We start from the raw sequence: 17,344 nt of genomic DNA, 5'->3' as shown, positions 1-17,344 counted from the left end.
CAAGCACTGTGAAGCAGACACCTTGACGTGGTTGCCGGGCCAGGACGGAGCTCAGTGTTGTGTACGACGAGGGTCGGAGTGCAACGACAATCAGAATGACAATGGAAACGAAAGAGGGCCCGAAAGCAAGGGTTTATTCATCCAGAACTTTGACACAGACCTGAAAACGGAAGAAGGTGATTTAGCAATAAATGATGGAACGTTTGTAAAACAGAGTAAATATGCTAACTGATATACTTGATCCACGTGGTGCTGTGGTCAGTTCAGCCATCGGTACTCTACTGTCACTGTCGTTGTTGCTGTTGAATGTATTAGTGGTGTTAGAACCCTGTCAGCACCGCTTTGAAAGAAGAGTGTTCATCTGCCACACAATTTGGTTTGGACTGTGTTTTATCTCTTCCCACCCATGATATATTTCGCGTATCGCGAGTTTGACTTGCCGAAAAATCTTTTCAGTGACTGTCGACTCGTGTCATGATTTACTGCTATCTGGGCTGTTCACCTTTTTTCACCCAGCTCCTTTGAAAATGAAGGACAGTGACCTGGACAAAGTAGCACGTGATCCGAAGTTTGCACCTGGCAAGCGCAAACCTGTTAAGCGATCCAGAACTGCTAGACAGCTTTTCGAAGATGTTGAACAAGAAGCCAGTTTCAAGGACAAGCGCGGTCGGCCGTGGTTGAAAAATCCTCGGGCGTACGTACGGGCCAAGTTTGCCCGCAAGCAATCTCATGAAGAGGAATCTCTTCCGGAGAAAGCGCCTCAGTTAGACATATCAAGAGGGAAATCATCGTCTTTGGAGGCCAGTTTACAAGATTCCTCTACTACCTCTAGTTCGGATGAAGATGCTGATCCATTCGAAGTGATCGCTGACCTACGCGGTAAGTGTATCACATAAATCCGAACAGAAAAATCAATTTTGACACCCATTTGTTTCCTTGTTTCATCATCATCATCATCATCATCATCATCATCATCGACGGCATGACATTAGTGTTCAAGACCGATGCTTCACTGCCGTAGTTTGCCCTGTGTTTAGTCCCAACCTGAACTTTGTTTTAGTTTTTTTTACGAATTCCGCCATTTATGACGTGTTACGATTTAGCGCTAATTGAAAGTACCTATTGATTTGTGTTTTCGTAAGTAGGCGAGATGGTGAAGTGGCTCAGTGTTTAGGGCGCGAATTTACTGACCGGAAGGTTCGTGACTCTAACCCAACCCCGGCATCTCGAATGCTCCCATTTAGGCTTGGGCGACTTGGCAACCCTTCGGCCCTAGTGCTTCCTTCGGGTGGTATGGCAGCTAGACACCGGAAGGGTGCTACCATATGTGATCATATTCCCTCGCAATCCAGTGAGCTCGATTAGTCGGATTTCAGAGTGAATTTTAGCGGAACTGCGTCAGTTAGGAGTATTTTGATCTCATGTCCCTGTCAGTTTTGTTTGAATAGGGCCGTGCTTTACTTCAACAACGTGGCCAGTCATACGCTTTAGGAGGGATTAGGCTATAGTTCCTGGTGAGCGCTTGCGTCCAGACAGATCAACTCCTTTCGTTCTCAAGCTAAGAGCTTTAGCTATCATGCGTGCCATATTGGTATCGTTTCAATACAACATATTGTCGTATATTGTCGTCCAGCTATTCAGGAGATCCAAGTAACATTACCATAATTTTACGGGTGATAGAAGGACTAATACTGGATCCTTCATCATGCTTCGGCCCAACCAACTGTATGTAGATATATTGGTGAAAGATGGCTAATGTTGCCGTGAGAAAGATCCAGTTTTAGGTTTTCTTGACGATCATGGTGGTTACATTTTACAGGTCATTGAGTGGGTCAATTGAACGCATCCAAAAACGTTCGATATGTTCAGTTCTGGAATCTAGGGAGATGGCAACTTTCACGCTTCACCCTCATATCATGAACCGAATGTCTTATCACCCTTTGAACACTGATAATTATTGGTCGAATAACGCTGTGCGAGAGAGCCGAATTTACTGGCTAATAGGATACGGCTAGCTTGCCGCCGTTAATAGTACGTTAATGGTATCAATCCGACGTCCCCAATAGGTCCTGGCAACTCTTCTGAAATAATCATGTCTTCCTACGCTTTCCATCGCCAGTCTTTATTTTCCCGACCTATGGAATGTATGGAGTGTACGTAGATCTATATACTTTACCCCTTCTGACACTAATAAAAAGGTAATCGTTTAGCTGTAGCACACTTCCGGTGCCCAGCTGCCATGCCACCCGAAGGGAGCACGGGGGCTGGGATACTGTCAGGTTGCTAAAGCCAAGATAGAAGAAGTCGGGATGCATAGGTCGGATTCGAATTACGGACCTGCCGGTCAGTAAATTCGCGCTCTAACCACTAAGCCGTCTACCCTCCCTCACTATCATTAGTGTTATTACGGAGCACCACGTTTGTGAACAACACTGTTGTCTTGGGAGACCGCTTGATAACTAATAATTGGACTGGTCTGTGCAACCCAGTTGTTTGGAGTATTGTACTTGATGCAAGGATTAAAGTCATCAATCCAATTTTCTATGTCCTCAATTGTTTTCTGAAGATAATACTGATTTTTACAAACCGAATTCTGCCATGAAAAATCATAAAGGTCACGTAACTGTTATACTAGGTTCGAGATCCGGGATATTGCAGTCTTCCAACCCATCAACTGAACTTTGGTTACTGACAGTGTTTTAATCGGGATATGAATTTATCTCTATGCAGCCCCCCATATGGTCAAATTTTGTTCTTACAGAGAAGTGCGAAGGTGATTACGGAGAGTTTAGGTACTTTCGGTGCGATCGCATTCCGGGATGGGGTACGCGTGTTACCCACTCTGTATGGTTGGGGACGCTGCAAGATATGACTGCTAACCGGGGCGTTGTTAGCTTCTATTCAGGTTGCCGATTGAGTGAGTGCTTGGAGATGTGGACACATCGGAGTGGTTGCATTAGACTAGCACCAGGTTTCTTCTCCATCCATTTTCATTCTTTTCTTCATAGTAAAACTCAAGTGGGTTATTGTCGTTCGGCGGCGAAACATCAGTGTTAAACGCTAATGCCGAGCTGTCGAACACGATGATGAAACACGTATATAAATAGCTGAAACACGTCACGTCAGTATAAGAAAGTCGCAGTGAAGCTTGGGTAGTTTTCCGTCACTTTACATGGCTATAAAAAGCTCTACAAGTAGCTTATTAGGATAGTACTGCCAAACGTTGCTTTTGGTACTGAAGCCACAAGCAACAACGGAGCACTTCCCTAGCATTCGTAGTTTTGACAAATGGAGTGCTCTAGCTACGCCGCACTTACGGTACAAGCCAGGAAAACGTTTATGCAAACATGCTGTAAATTTGCCAATTAGGGGTTTGCAGTGAGTGGTGCGTTTTTCATTTGGGTGACTGGTGAAAAATCGTCGTTCAGCTGTAGCACCCTTTCGGTGCCTGACTGCCATGCCACCCGAAGGTCGCACGAGGGCTGGGATACTGTTAGGTTGCCCAAGCCTAGACAGGGGAAGTCGAGAGGCAGAGGTCGGGTTCGAACCGACTGGTGAATTATGGAGGAACTTTGGATTAGGAGCCCGGGTTCTTATAATCGTTCAGCTGCAACGCTTTTCGGTGCCTAGCTGCGTGCCACCCTAAAGAAGCATGAAGGCTGGGAAACTCAGGTTGCCCAGGCTTAAACAGGGGAATTCGATATGCAAAGGCCGGGTTCGAACCACGGACCTCCGGTCAGTAACTTCGCGTTCTAACCACTGAGCCATCGTGCCCATGGGTTCTGATGAAAATCAAACAAACTCCGAAGATCCTGTTTTCAAAAATGGCATTGACTGATTCAACTCCATTCCGAAGAGACAGGAATCTCAAAATCAAAGTTCAGTGAAATGTGTTGTCTGGCGTTCGGTTGGTAACAGGACCCTGTGATTTTTACCCGTTCAACTGAATAGGCCCTCCAGTCAGTTGGAAAGCACTTGGGACGGGTTAAGAGATCATGGGTTCAAAGGAAAAGTTTCTAAATAAGCCGACCGATTTCCCCCAGACATTTCTGCAATGAACATGCCTTTGTTGTCAATCATCTAGAAACTGAATCCATGGCGATGGTAGGATGGCAGCAATGGGACTTCCTCACATTTTTCGTCTGCTCAGTCGGTGTGCTAAAATCAGGCGCCAATATGTTTGTCATTGCAGAATGCTGATCAGGTGGCCTGGGTAGTAATTGGTTTGCTCGCTGAGCTAGGCAGTTAGATTAAAGAGATCTCATTGTCGGCAGGGTTCTAGATAGCTCAGTGATTAAGGTGCCATCTTACGGACCGGAAGGTCCGTGGTTCGAACCCAACCTCAGCATCTCGACTGTTCCTGTCTAGGCTTGAGCAACCTGGCAGTATCTCAACCCTTCCGCCTCCCGTTGGCATGACAGTTAGGCACCAGAATGGTATCATAGCTGAACGAATCATCGTCAGCCCAGTGAAATCGAAGTCTGTCATGGATCGTTGCATCAGTGGATGTTCAGTATACTACAGGATAACGGACTATTTTTTCACCTAAGTTACTAGGCGTTCGCAATCCAGTTGCCCATTATAGCGAACAAACCGACACCTACAACTGACACTTTGTTTCCTTGGGTTTAGCTAGGCTAGTAATTAGTAGATATGTTTTTTGTCAGTTGGCCGGGACAAGGTTATGGTCCAAAGGTGCAGTCATCTTGGGGCATGGTCGATATCCCTCATACTGAGTGTCGCTTACGGAACGTTAGTTGATTGGTTTACCTTCATCCGGTAAAATCTTTAGGTTTCCTGAAACCATTTCCTTTCACAGGCTCCTACGTGCCAGGGGCTAGTTAGGGAAAGGCTATCGCCCTGTAAGTGCTGTTTTATGGAAGGCGAGACTCAGGCTCTTACAGATCTGTCCGTTGCGGATACCTAATTAACCTAATCCAAATGATACCAGAGGGCCTATTTTTTGCTACAATCATACGGCTGATGCCACGAAAGCTTTTTTGTGTTCTAACATCCAATTTGAGAGCAAGAATCACGACAGAAGTACCTTGACCAATCGGATTCTGTCCTATACCTGGACTCGACCTTTACTCGACTTTCCTCTACATTGGTGAAATCAAACCGACACTGCCGTTACAATTACCATTATATCACTCACTTCGTTTGATCACTCCAACCTGTACTTTTCCTATCTTCGCTTCTGTCACCAAAGATGCTGACTGGACCGAATTGACCAAAGATGCGCCACAGACTACACAGATTGGAAAGCGCCTGGCACTGTTGCATTTTGATTGGGATAATGCCAAAGCTGAAAATATCTACATGGTTCTGCAATCATTTCTCCCTCCCCGAGGTCACATTGAGTGTGTTACGGTAGGTTGTCCACTTTTGTTTATTTTCACTTCTCATCCAAGCCTCTATTCATTTGAATTGAATGCTGGACAGTTTTTCCTCGAAACGTCACGATCTTCATCTTGTTCCCATTAACATCCATATGCAGTCAGACGTTGGTCGTCGGGCGAGCCGCTTTGAATTTTCTCGAGCTTACTAATCTGAGCATACTTGAAACAAGAAATACGTCTTATCGCCATCCTAACAGCGTGATCGTTTAATCAGGTGATCTACCCGCCTCTCTAGATGCCTATTCCAGAAGGAATCACCTTATCTCTGTTGCGCGAACATTACCATTGATTCCATGGGAAAATCTCAAGGAGTTTTAACAATTTCGGACCTACTACCTATGGGAGCTGAAAGCAGGGAACGCAAAAACCAATCAGTATGACTGCTGACGCCAGTTTAACAACAAAATGTTCGGACTCTTCCGCAAATCACGGGCGTTGCTTGCTGAGACCACAGTAAGATGTGGTCGCATGGTATGTGTGTATTGTAGCGAGCAACGAGACGTACCGATTAGGATGGACTCGACGACGGTTCGTGTAGTGATTCTATGGCAAGTATCATACCTTAACGGGGATGTTTTCGATCGCCTGATAGATGTCCAGTTGTGCTGCTGGTAATTCAGCACTATGGAAAACGTTGGTGCTTTTCTACCTTACAAGGGGATGGATAGGTTGCAGATCTTCAGCCCAGCGATAACAAAAATATTCGCGGAACGTTGCTCAGCTGATGGGAATCAGTAAGACAGGTTTTTAGAAAGGTCGAACTATTGTTATTGGTATCGCCCGAAAATTACTGAAGCTACGAGGGTTTCCGTTGAAAACCTCCATTAAAAACCTTTTGATTAAGTTTCTGAAGGTCAGCGAAGAAGTGTAAGTAATTGCTGAGCCCCAGTTAGAGGAAAGAACCTTATAAGCATAATACACTGCTCATAGGGTTGCTGAAAATTCCTCAACAACTCACGACCGATTTCGCCCTTTTTGGGGTCATCCAGTAACGACCGATTTCGCCCTTTTTGGGGCTCATCAGGTAGATGCAGTCCCCGAGTTTCCGTCAACCTTATGTTCCACCTCAACCCAGATTGCACGAAATTAGCGAAATATCAACAAATTTGGTTTTGCGAGAGACTCATCTGGAATCCAGCTGACTCTCTTGTTTATGTTGTTTTCAAGAATCTTATAAATCGATGGTAATTGGCGTCAAAAGCAACTTAAACACCAGTACGGGGTTGTTCAGTTTTGACAGCTGGCCAAAGATAAGCTCGCTTCCTCTACGTAACTAACCAGGTGAATCAGTAAGTAGAAAGCTCGATTTTCTGTGGAATGCACTTCGGGCAGCATGATCTTCATCGAAACAGGCTTGCCAAACCGTTATGTACCACTTGAAGCGGATGCTCACTTACTAGGGCTCATTGGTTTCTTCTGTATTGTGACGGAAAAAAGCCACCTCTGCTATCCCAGTCAGTCTGCCACAGGCCGGCCTCCCTTTATATGTTTTCTGTCTGAAATACAGAAGATCGCATCAATCTGGCAAATTATCCCAACGCCCAAGGCCTAAGTTTGCGCGGAGATGCTCCTAGTTTTATTTTCAAGTAATTGTGGTTGGTTGTGTGCTACTGCGCAATTCTAGGCAGACAATGCGTGCTATCAGGCAGTCTTCTTGAGAAGAATTTTTCGGAATAGAGAAACGGGCTTATGATAAGCTGGCATTTACTGGGGATATATTATGGGGAAAAGGAGTTGGCTGTGAACACTATTTCATTGTCGTAAGCCCACTCCGTTTTTTTGTGTAGGAATACCTTATCGTTCCCAGTCGGCTACGATGACACTATTTAGTTTTAGCTGACACGTTTTCTTCGTTACCCTCTCTATAATCTCTTATCTGCAATCAACGCTGCTACCAGTAGGCGCCGAAGAACCATCGTCCGGTGATTTGAGGAGCAACTGACGGATTTCTGTGTCTGACTGTTTTTTTTTTGAAAAATATTTTTCTCATTGGATAACCTCTACTCACTTCACTTATCCTTTTAGATCTATCCTTCTGAGTTCGGCATCAAACGGATGGAGGAAGAGACTACCAAAGGTCCTCCGGAACTGGTGAATCCATCTTCCGATGATGAGGCCGAAAACCAGGACACCGGTAGTCAAAAGAACGGGGCGGAGATTTCAGATGCAGTCGAACTCGATGACAAAGCAGGTTGGCGCAGGGCCTCCACTCGGCTGAAACGTCGAATACGAAAATACCAACTGGCTCGACTTAAATACTTCTATGCCATCATAGAATTTGACAGTGCGGAAACAGCAGAGGCTGTTTATGAAGCATGTGATGGGCTTGAGTATGAGAGCTCCGGAGCACGTTTTGATTTGCGATTCGTCAGTGATGAAGAGACTTTCTCCGTAAGCATCACTCTTCCCTTTCTTTTCCAAGTACTACCCCACCGGACCCCTCATTTAGGTTTCATTGGGATATGCTCTGATTGGTTACAAGGCAACTTGTTTCGCCGTCATGATTTGTCTCGACGTTTCACGTAATCTTGCGTTTTCCAGCACCAATGCTGAAGAAAGGAATCTTGACTTACTCGTTTATGGTATTCTACAACTGAATGTGCCGCACACAGGTCACCTCATAAACGAGAGATTCAGTTGAGTATCTCGTGAAGACCAAATTGATTTGCAAATTAGTGTGTTTCTCGAAAATAGTCCAATTTTGCGAATATGCACTCATTTACAAACTAATTTGGTTTGGATTTTCAGCAGCCTTATGAGTAGTACATTACAAACATAGTCAATTTGGGTTCAAGTAGAACATAAGGTTGACGGAAACTCGGGGACTGCGCCCACCTGATGAGCCCCAAGAAGGGCGAAACCGGTCGTGGGCTGTCGAAGAGTTTTCAGCAACCTTGCGGGTAGTTTCCTTCATGAAAAGAATCTTGACTCACTTTCCCACGAGTGGATAGTCTTTATTTTTTTGCAGCATCCTAAAAACACGATCTACCAACCTCCATGGTTAGTCTTCCGGCGTTTTGTGTACGTATATGGAAGACGGTCGTCCACAGTAGACTTGTCTTANCGTATATGGAAGACGGTCGTCCACAGTAGACTTGTCTTAATCAAATGATGTTTTCTATTCGTTGGACAGTTTGACCCGCATGTATATCTCTTCAAATAGGTACCCCCAGAACACACTGCTTTGATAAGCGAATGTCGTGAAATCAACAAAGCAAAGTACAACCCTCGTCCGTTTGAAACCTCGGCACTGCACTCGACTCGGATCGGAATCGGCTGGGACAAGACACCAGACGAACGAACATGTTGGTTGAGGGACCAATTCCGCCCCGAAGCAGATCCAAAACTCACGTTGACTGAACATAAGGATGAGGTGGGTTCCTTGCCGCGCGTTGAGCAAGATTTTGTAGTGACCATAATTTACCGAATCTTTAAGCTGCTTGATTACCTCGTTTCATTCTGTGCGCATTTTTCTGCCTGGTCGCTGTTACCACTAGTTTGGAAATCCGGAAGGCATCACCCCTATAGGAACAAGAAACAGACGTTGATTTGATACGCTACTATGTGCTTCGCTAGTAGTTAGGTGTATATTCTGCGTAGACCCTTGATCACTGTACCTAAACACCAATAGGCATTACTTCCCAATAGGCATTACCAAATTATATACAGGCAATGTCGCAGAGCTCTCCGAATAACGATAGGTAGCTATGTTGAGAGTGTTCACGACCATTTTCAATGTCACCGAGCCACTCGGGCCCGTAGGATTGAACAATGAACCTCTGGATATGTACCTGTGACGTTCATAATGCTCGGATGATGCGAAAGTGCGCATAATGCAGCGGGTAAGGTTGCACGTTTTTGGACACAAAATGTGGTTTCCAAGCCCTACTAGATATGCTTCAACAAAGGTCTGATGCAACGGCAGTTGGCTAAACAAAGTCACTGTGAACACACAGGCTGCTCGTCCGACCGCTCTGATTGGAATGAATTACCCAGTACGAATATCTTTGGCTTCCGGCTCCATTACTTCAGTGCGTGCATCCATACAGCTAGAGAAACCAGCCAAGTTGTGGGGATGTTTGCAGTTGCTTTATTAACTCTCAGTAACATTAAAACGCAAGTCCACTGTAGCACACAAATTTCATCTCATTAATCAGTAAATTAATTCGCTGCCGGTGGTTACATTTATGTATGTCAGATGTATAGGGAGGGATAGACAACATCTGCTCGGCCCCATATTACATTGGTTATTTACCCGACCACCTGTTTGAGCCAACCAACTGTTAGCTAGCTTTTGCACACTGGCTAAGGGCATGGAACTGTTTTACTCTGCCTGTGTGGTTGTGTTAGTGCTCTGGTTGATTGATTAACAAATGACAAGCATTAACAAATGTCTTTTTTACCAGAATGATGATTAATACATTGGTTAGGTGAACCTTGCTAAATATAGATATAGTGCGAAAGGTGGAATAAGCCAGAAAGTGACTTATCGTTTGAGGACACTTGTTGAGAGTTCTTGAGTGAAAGTCCGGGCGTGGGACGTGTCTTCTCTGCAGTATAGCTGCATTGCGGTTAGTTACCCGTGGAGAGCTCGGTTGACTTCCTGTCTGGTGTGTGTGTGTGTGTGCTGGGCCGAGGTGTATGGCTATTTAATGTGTGCAGTATGAGACCTGCTTGAACGTGCTTGAAACTTGCACAAACATGAATACAACTTGACCTGATGTGTTGAAGTTCGTAAGCCTGGTGCGTGACGCAGGTGGTGGCCGCGTAAACAAACATGGATGGGAATTTGTAGTGTATATGTTGTAGGCTAAGATTGCAAGTGGGGCAGGAGTTGTCAGGTGGTTTCCGTGTTTGTGACGCGTGATCTAGTGAGTGACCGCTACAGTTGTTCCAGCTTTGGAACAGTCTGAAAAACATGTCAAGGTTCATAAATTTTTGTGCATATAAACCTGGAAGTTTGCCAGTGTTTGCAAGCTTGAGGGGACTTTTGCGTCCAACTTCTTTAGCAGGAAGCTATGGCTACTGTTTTCGGATTAGCTTACCACTTCCGGTTTGCTCAGAGTGCCAATGGTTTGACTACTCGACTGTAATCCAAACGGAGGGTTTTAGCTCTTAACCTAACGACCCCCTTCAGAAAGGATCTAATAGAGTTTAGCATAGGGCGTTTGTGGAGTTTCTCGTATCTCCCCAGCAGATGCGACAACGGCTCGATCGAACCAGCTCCATAAAGCCTTTTTCTGGCACACGAAGTGATCGCCAATTTGGATTTCCACCGTCGTACAACCAGTGAAATGAAGTCTTGGTGACAGCTGGTCCGATTAGTGTGAACCGGTCACGGTAAACCTCAGATTTCGGTTCTAACAGGCTTGAAGAAGACTGCAACATTCGGATAAGGTACATATTCCAAGGCCATCGAATTGGGTTCAGTTTTGTGCTGCAGCCTGGGTGGGGGTCATCCCATCTTATAGGCTCCAAGATTGACAAGGCAGTTGCGGCAACGACACTGGTATCTGCATCCCTACATCAAATGTGCCTTCTACTTCACCTGAGGGTGTCGAGTTTTCAGTTCAGTCTCTGATTATCGGGGCATGGGTTCGCCCAAGCAGATGCTGTAAAAAGGAAGGAAAACATTCAAAGTTTAGAACAGAGTAGTGAAGGTAAACATTTAGTTCCACCTGCTTGAGGAGAACCAGCAGAACGGTTGAGGAGAAAATGATCGTAATGGCTGATATGCCATTGGTATTTCGAGAGCGCGTTTGAAAAAAAAAACAAGAGAGACAAAGGTGAGTGCAAATTAAAATAACTATTCTGATGGTTAACACTCTTCTTGCTCGGCACGGGAATTCTTGCTGGTTTAATTGGTAGGTTGACATATGTTTTGCAACGCCGTTTTCGACTTCGTTCTCGTTTCTGCCAGTTGGAAAAATACCTTGCACTTTCGTCGAGTGGTGCCAGTACTGCCGCCAGTTCGGATGTCGATGAAGAACCACCCGCTCCAACAGTCCCACGAATTCATCGTCACAGGCCCAAAAAGATTCCACCAGAAGAACTCCGTGCAGCTTTGCTTGGAGCGTTTGGAACAAAGACCATGAATGCTAGTGATGAGGACAACATTCCGGAGGAAGACGTGCCTATGGAGGATGAAGAAGAGGAAGTCTTTGATTTGGGCAACGAGAAGAATCAAGCAAGCGAAGCTGGAGAATCTTCAGATGAAGAGTATCACCTTGGGCCGGTCGAGAAGAGAGCATCCAAAAATACCGTTCGATCTGGGAAAAATCGTAAAGTTCCGAAGCTAATTTTACCTGAAGCGATTGACGACATTATGGACCATTCGGACAGTGATGGATTCGAAGATGGGCAGGCCGCAGGTCGAAAGGAAGAGATCAACAAGAAGAAAAAGCGGAAAGAGAAGCAGGTGAGGCTCTTTCGAAGGTTTCCGTGTTGGATCGGTTTAACTTACTTCAAGCTAAATCCTTCGGTTGTCTCAACCGTTGTTCTTCATTTTGCTCATTTCGGAGGCTTTGTAACTTATTTCAGCAGAATTCGTCTGCCGTTGCTGCTTCCAAGATGGGATCCAACTGACCTTCCCTGTGCTTGTTTGGAGACAGTGAACGATACGGCGGCTAGGCGATATCAGTGGCTGTCAGCTCCTATCCAGATTGTCTGACTAAGTACTAGAGGCATAAGCACCCCCGCTGTTTGATGTAGACTAGCCCTAGGTTTCCCTCCCTGTCCAATTTCTTTCCTTTTCCCATTATGGGGCTTTGACAGTAAATCTCCAGTGTCCTAATCTGGTGTTGTTCTCAGTAAGAACAGTAGTAGTAATAATCATACTAACCCATATACCGTTCTCACTCTTTTTAGCGGAACAAAATGCTAGTTAAAAAGCGCCAGGTTCAGGAAAGGTTGAAGAAACAAGCTACTCTGGTAAGTGCACCTCTAATGCGGCTTATTTCGTTAAGCGAAAAATGCCTCTGTCTTATAAAAACATTATCCGTTTCCAACAGCAAAGTGCATTTGTTCTGTCATCTAGTCAAGATAAGTGGCTTCTTCTGAATGATCAGGTTGTTCCGCAGATGGGCATTCGTTGGTTAGGGGGGATCTGTGACTGACGCAACTATATCAAACATTTCTCTGTGAAAATCTCGACCTTCTAACATGGTATCAAGTTTGCAAGTTGTGTTTGATTCCTGAAGCTAACCTATCATTCTAAGAATCATTTTGGCGATTCTGACTCACTTTGGCACTGATGGCTAAAACGAAGCATTACAACCTGTGGTTGTGTAGGCTTCAAAGCTCGTAAAGACCATCTTCTGTTCAACACCTCTGTACAGATTGATGCGCCCGTCTTTACCTGATCCTTACCTGGTCACTAATTTGTTGTATACCAACCATCTTCCTTGTTTTGAGTGCTGTCTCCTCGCCACACTGTTTGCAGAAGACAGTTACCAGGCTCCCACTGGATGGACTACTATCACTGTCCGGTTTTCAGTGAACCTCTAGAAGTGTTGTCATAGATCATTGTGGACATTGCTTAGCCCCTTCCCTCAGACAGCTGCTCTACCCATAGGAGTAGTCCGAGAGGAGCAACTGGGAAACGATACATCCATTGACGGGTATTGACAGATGCCCTTTATTCTTTCCCTTGGTTGGTTGGTTCGGGCTTACTTTGCCTTCTTTATGAAACGGTGTTTTCCCCGTCAATCTTCGGCCTGAATGAGTTCGTAGGTCAAATGATCTCACCTTTATTTTATTGATTGCACACCCCCGATTCATCCATTTGTTTCTCCCGTTCTTTTTATTTTTGCGACACCAGTGGACAACTTCAGAATCCACAGAGACCAATTTTGTCGATGACAACCGATTCGATGCTTTTCTAACCGATCCTTCGTTTCAAGTAAGCCAGACTCATCCTGACTACAAAGAAGCCTCGGACTTTCTTCGCTACATGCGTCATCGGCGGACACTAGTGAATTGTTCTGCACATCGCACTTCGTCCCTAGATGCTGAACTGTGAAAATACGTATTTAATATACGACCCTAACTATGTACAGCACTTTTTGAAATCCCAAATTCAATTCCTCCGAGTGCTTTCTGTTTTGCTTATCCAACTCGGTGGGATTCTTCAAGACAACATCCTTCAGATGGTACAAAGACGGAAGACTTTTATTCCCTACATTACAATCGTGAATGGTTAACAGGACGTCCGACATTCAGTAGACTTCTCAGACCGCACAGCAATGTATGANATTTGGCATCCCGAACGCAAAACACGCCAGTGACAAGACGATATGGCTACTCAGGAATCCATTGATTCTCTCGCTCTCTGTCCGTCTTCTTACGTATTTAGTCATAGACCCACCGAATCATACTCGTGCTTTTTGAGTAGTATCAAGTAATTACATGATAAACCCGTTTTTTTCAAGACCTGATTCCCTCATTTCTAGCCTTATACATCTAGACTGCAGATTACTGAAACGAGCAGAAAGAAAAATTATAGATTCTGAGTTATTTGTATTGTCTTTCACTGGTGGATTACCGATGCGAGACGAATCTGACACCGCAGGTATCTTGATCGATTATTCAGGATCAGCTCTTTTCTCCCGAATACTGATGGAAAAAGTAGTGTTCCAGGAATAGCCATTGTCAGGTGTTAGTTTTTCCATGTGGTTGTGGACAGTCCCTGGTTCTGTTCGCCGCGAAGCGATCCTTCAACTGCACCAATGTAGAGCGCAGAGTGTTCTTCTGGAAAGCCGTACGTAGAATCCGAATGATCTCCGATATCCCTGCTTTAAATGGAATAACAGCAGTCCAAATCCATTACCTTTTGGGTTTGGCCACCGGTACCGAAATCCTTCGTAACTGCTACCTAGTCAATCACATGGATATCCACTACCCCAAAGTTTGTTCAATTTGGGTTGCTGTCCGATCAATTTCTGTGCACAAGGCCCTTACTCGGTTCAACATTAATGAGGCAGTACTAGCGATTACCGACTTTGGAGGGACAGAAGAGTAGTTCAAAATTGCCCCATTGTCGGTTTTTGGTTTTTCCTCGACCTTATGCAGTCTAAGAAGGGCAGCGTGCCCGAACTTGACTGTATCCGCTTCCTCTCGTCTTCCCTTGTCTAGGCTTAGACAACGTGACAGTATCCCAGCCCCTCGTGCAACCTTCGGGTGGCATAGTAGTTAGGCATCGAAAGGGTGCTACAGCTGAACGAATTTTTTTACGCTTTTATGTTTTCCGCTATTTTGTCTACCGTAAGCTGTCTGCCAGTAGCCCCTTACTTGGCTAATTCTAAAGAGTTGCCTTTTGGGGCGTATATATATGACAAGCTGACTTTGAAGCATACAAGAATGTCCTCTTGTTGCACGGATACACCCACTACTTTGTTGGCAAAGTCGTAGGAATTCTTAATGTCGGCAGTAGATTTTCCAGTGAAGGGTTTAAGAATACATACCAAGAATCTGACCAGCTCATGTGGTGGGGAACCTATTCGGTCTATGCACTTCGTGTGGTCCCGATCAACGTGGTAGTCACAATAACACATCTGCCCCCATAAACCGAAATCTTGGGTGTGAGGCAGGTGAGAAAACAGATACCACTTAATCATCATGCGTACAAGAGATTCTCGTCTGTTCGATTGTGATATCTTTTCGGTCCCATTCTGCCAAGGAAAGAGCGAAGACTGAGGTGTAGTTACATTTCCAAATTCAAGACGAGAACGATAAAACCGCTAGGGTTGGGTTTGGACTTGAGGTATTCTGTTTCATGCTCTCACTTCGGAGCCCAGTGTGATATTATCTCCCCCCCCCTTATGCTATTTCATTCACCGTACAGCGTGGATGTTCTACTCCACAGTCCCTATCAGACACGTCTCCCCACGGGGACAACCTTTTGTCCAACTGACGAGCTCTGTCGATAACATGCAACAGTCATGCAGTTTGCTATTACGGTGCCCCCGTTATATTATTATAATATGTATAATATTATAACGCCATTTGCCCCGTCGTTACTAGAATAGGTCGTGGATCCTCATACGCCTGTTTATTAGTGGGACGACAAGTCTTATCGCTTGTCTGAATATCCTTACCACATCGAACGGTTTACTCGGGACTGAAAAATCGATAGGCGATACATTTCGCTATCGTTTTAATCGAGGAGCACAAGGGCCCGAAAATCACTCAAGTGAATTAGATCAATAAAGGTGGATACTTTCTCATAAATTTGCTGAAAGTCATTCGGCATCTACGACTGGCTTCGCCTTTCTAAGGGCTCATGAATCGGGTGCAACCCCCGAGTTTCCGTCAACCTTATGTTCTGCTTGAACCTAAATTGAACGGAACTCGCCAACTACTCTCATTTGAACACCAATGTGGTACGGAGCTTCTTGTGCTGCTATTGAACACCAGTAGTGGACTGTAGATGGGGTATTCCAATCTAAGATAATCATCACCGGTTCCGTGCTGGACCGGTTGGATGCTGTTTCACTCAGTTCGGCATGAATTCACGTGCTGATCACAGTCACAGTTGCGTGTCTTCAATCCCACAATATTTTTTATGACTAGGTTCTCGTGGGGCTGGAGGTGTCAGGTTCTGACAATACGAGTGCGGGGGTGGAGGAAGGGAACGTGAAAAGTGATTGGCTCACTGTGAAGGTTCCCCTATCGGGCGTTATTGCCACCTGAATTAGCCGAGAATGTGACTGACCTCGCATGTGGTGCTAGTGAAAAGTAATTAGTAGGTAGGAAGTACGAAGATTCACTACCAACATTGGTTTCTCTCTTCCCATCAGGACCGAATTAGTTGATGGTTTACGTAAGAGACAACACCCAATCGATGATTGATTGCTATATTCGCATGTTTCGCTATAACTCATTTTACTATGTTTTGGTCGATGGTTGCTGCCGGTCAGTCTCGTCAAAAATCGTCATCGTCGCCCGTCGTCGGAGTCTCCGTGCTGTTATCTGTCGGGGCCGGTGGACAGTTCAGATCGTTACAGTTTGGGTCATTAGGGTTCGTCGCAGTGCACCATACCGCACAGGCAGACTGTCCACCGTCTGAAATGTAGACAAATCAGTTACCTTAGAAACGAAGTATTCTGGTCGAAAAGTGAAAAAGACATCATTCAACTTGTTTGAATATGAGTAATAGACTGAAAATGAGTTCGACAACAACTTGCGATTACCATACAATACAATGGGTTTCGTTCTGTTTAATTCGCCAGATTTCGGGACTCTAATCCACGCAGTGACGCGTTAGGGTATGGATACAGGCCATTTCGTCTAATTCACAAATTTCAATGGAGATTTTACTTTGTAGTTGAAGCCAGTCTGGGATGAAAAGCCGAGAAGCACTTTACAGCTGTTTTAAGCTTTATCGGGAATCATCAATAATGCAGTTCAGACGAAATTTCCGAGGATTTTTATGATAAATAAATCATCCAGCTGTAGCACCCTTTCGGTGCCTAGCTGCCATGTCACAAGAAGGAGGCACGAGGGCTGGGATACTGCCAAGTTGCTCAAGCCTAGACAGGGAAGTCAAGAGGTAGAGGTCAGGTTCGAACCACGGACCTTCCTGTCAGTAAATTCGTGCTCTAACCACTTGGTCCATCTCGCCCCCGGGAATTTCTAACCCGCGAACTCCCGGCTAGAAGTTCGGCCACGAATGGCTGATCAGCAGTGTGATAAAGTCGCACACAGAGGCGATATAGTGCCATTCCTCCCTCAATCACGTAACTCACATCACATGTTGACTGGCTCCTCTGCTTTGTCCCTATTGGAATGTTGCATACTATTCTGACATGTATTACCATACTGTGTATGCGTGATTAAACTGTCTGTGTCCTATTGAAAAGTCGTGGCGCAATAGACTGACATCCGCGTGCCATATCCACACTCCAACCTCTAGAACTGAATGCGCAATGGTGATGCCGGTAAGG

At 45.1% G+C, this 17,344-nt stretch overlaps 1 protein-coding gene across 1 annotated transcript; it reads left to right on the top strand.

Moving 5' to 3' along the window:
* Positions 1 to 516: 516 nt before the first annotated feature.
* T265_15255 (hypothetical protein) lies at positions 517 to 13,489 on the top strand (the record flags this gene model as incomplete). The annotated part of the gene is made up of 7 exons (XM_009177283.1): positions 517 to 879; positions 5,213 to 5,373; positions 7,428 to 7,793; positions 8,566 to 8,775; positions 11,323 to 11,820; positions 12,270 to 12,332; positions 13,222 to 13,489. 7 exons carry the CDS (start codon positions 528 to 530, stop codon positions 13,420 to 13,422), a joined length of 1,851 nt encoding a protein of 616 aa, XP_009175547.1.
* Between the last annotated feature and the right edge of the window lie 3,855 nt (positions 13,490 to 17,344).

Source organism: Opisthorchis viverrini (assembly GCF_000715545.1).
Source record: "Opisthorchis viverrini unplaced genomic scaffold opera_v5_409, whole genome shotgun sequence".
NCBI lineage: Eukaryota > Metazoa > Platyhelminthes > Trematoda > Opisthorchiida > Opisthorchiidae > Opisthorchis > Opisthorchis viverrini.
The sequence above is the reverse complement of the archived record's forward strand: the minus strand, read 5'-3'. Positions and strand labels throughout refer to the sequence as shown.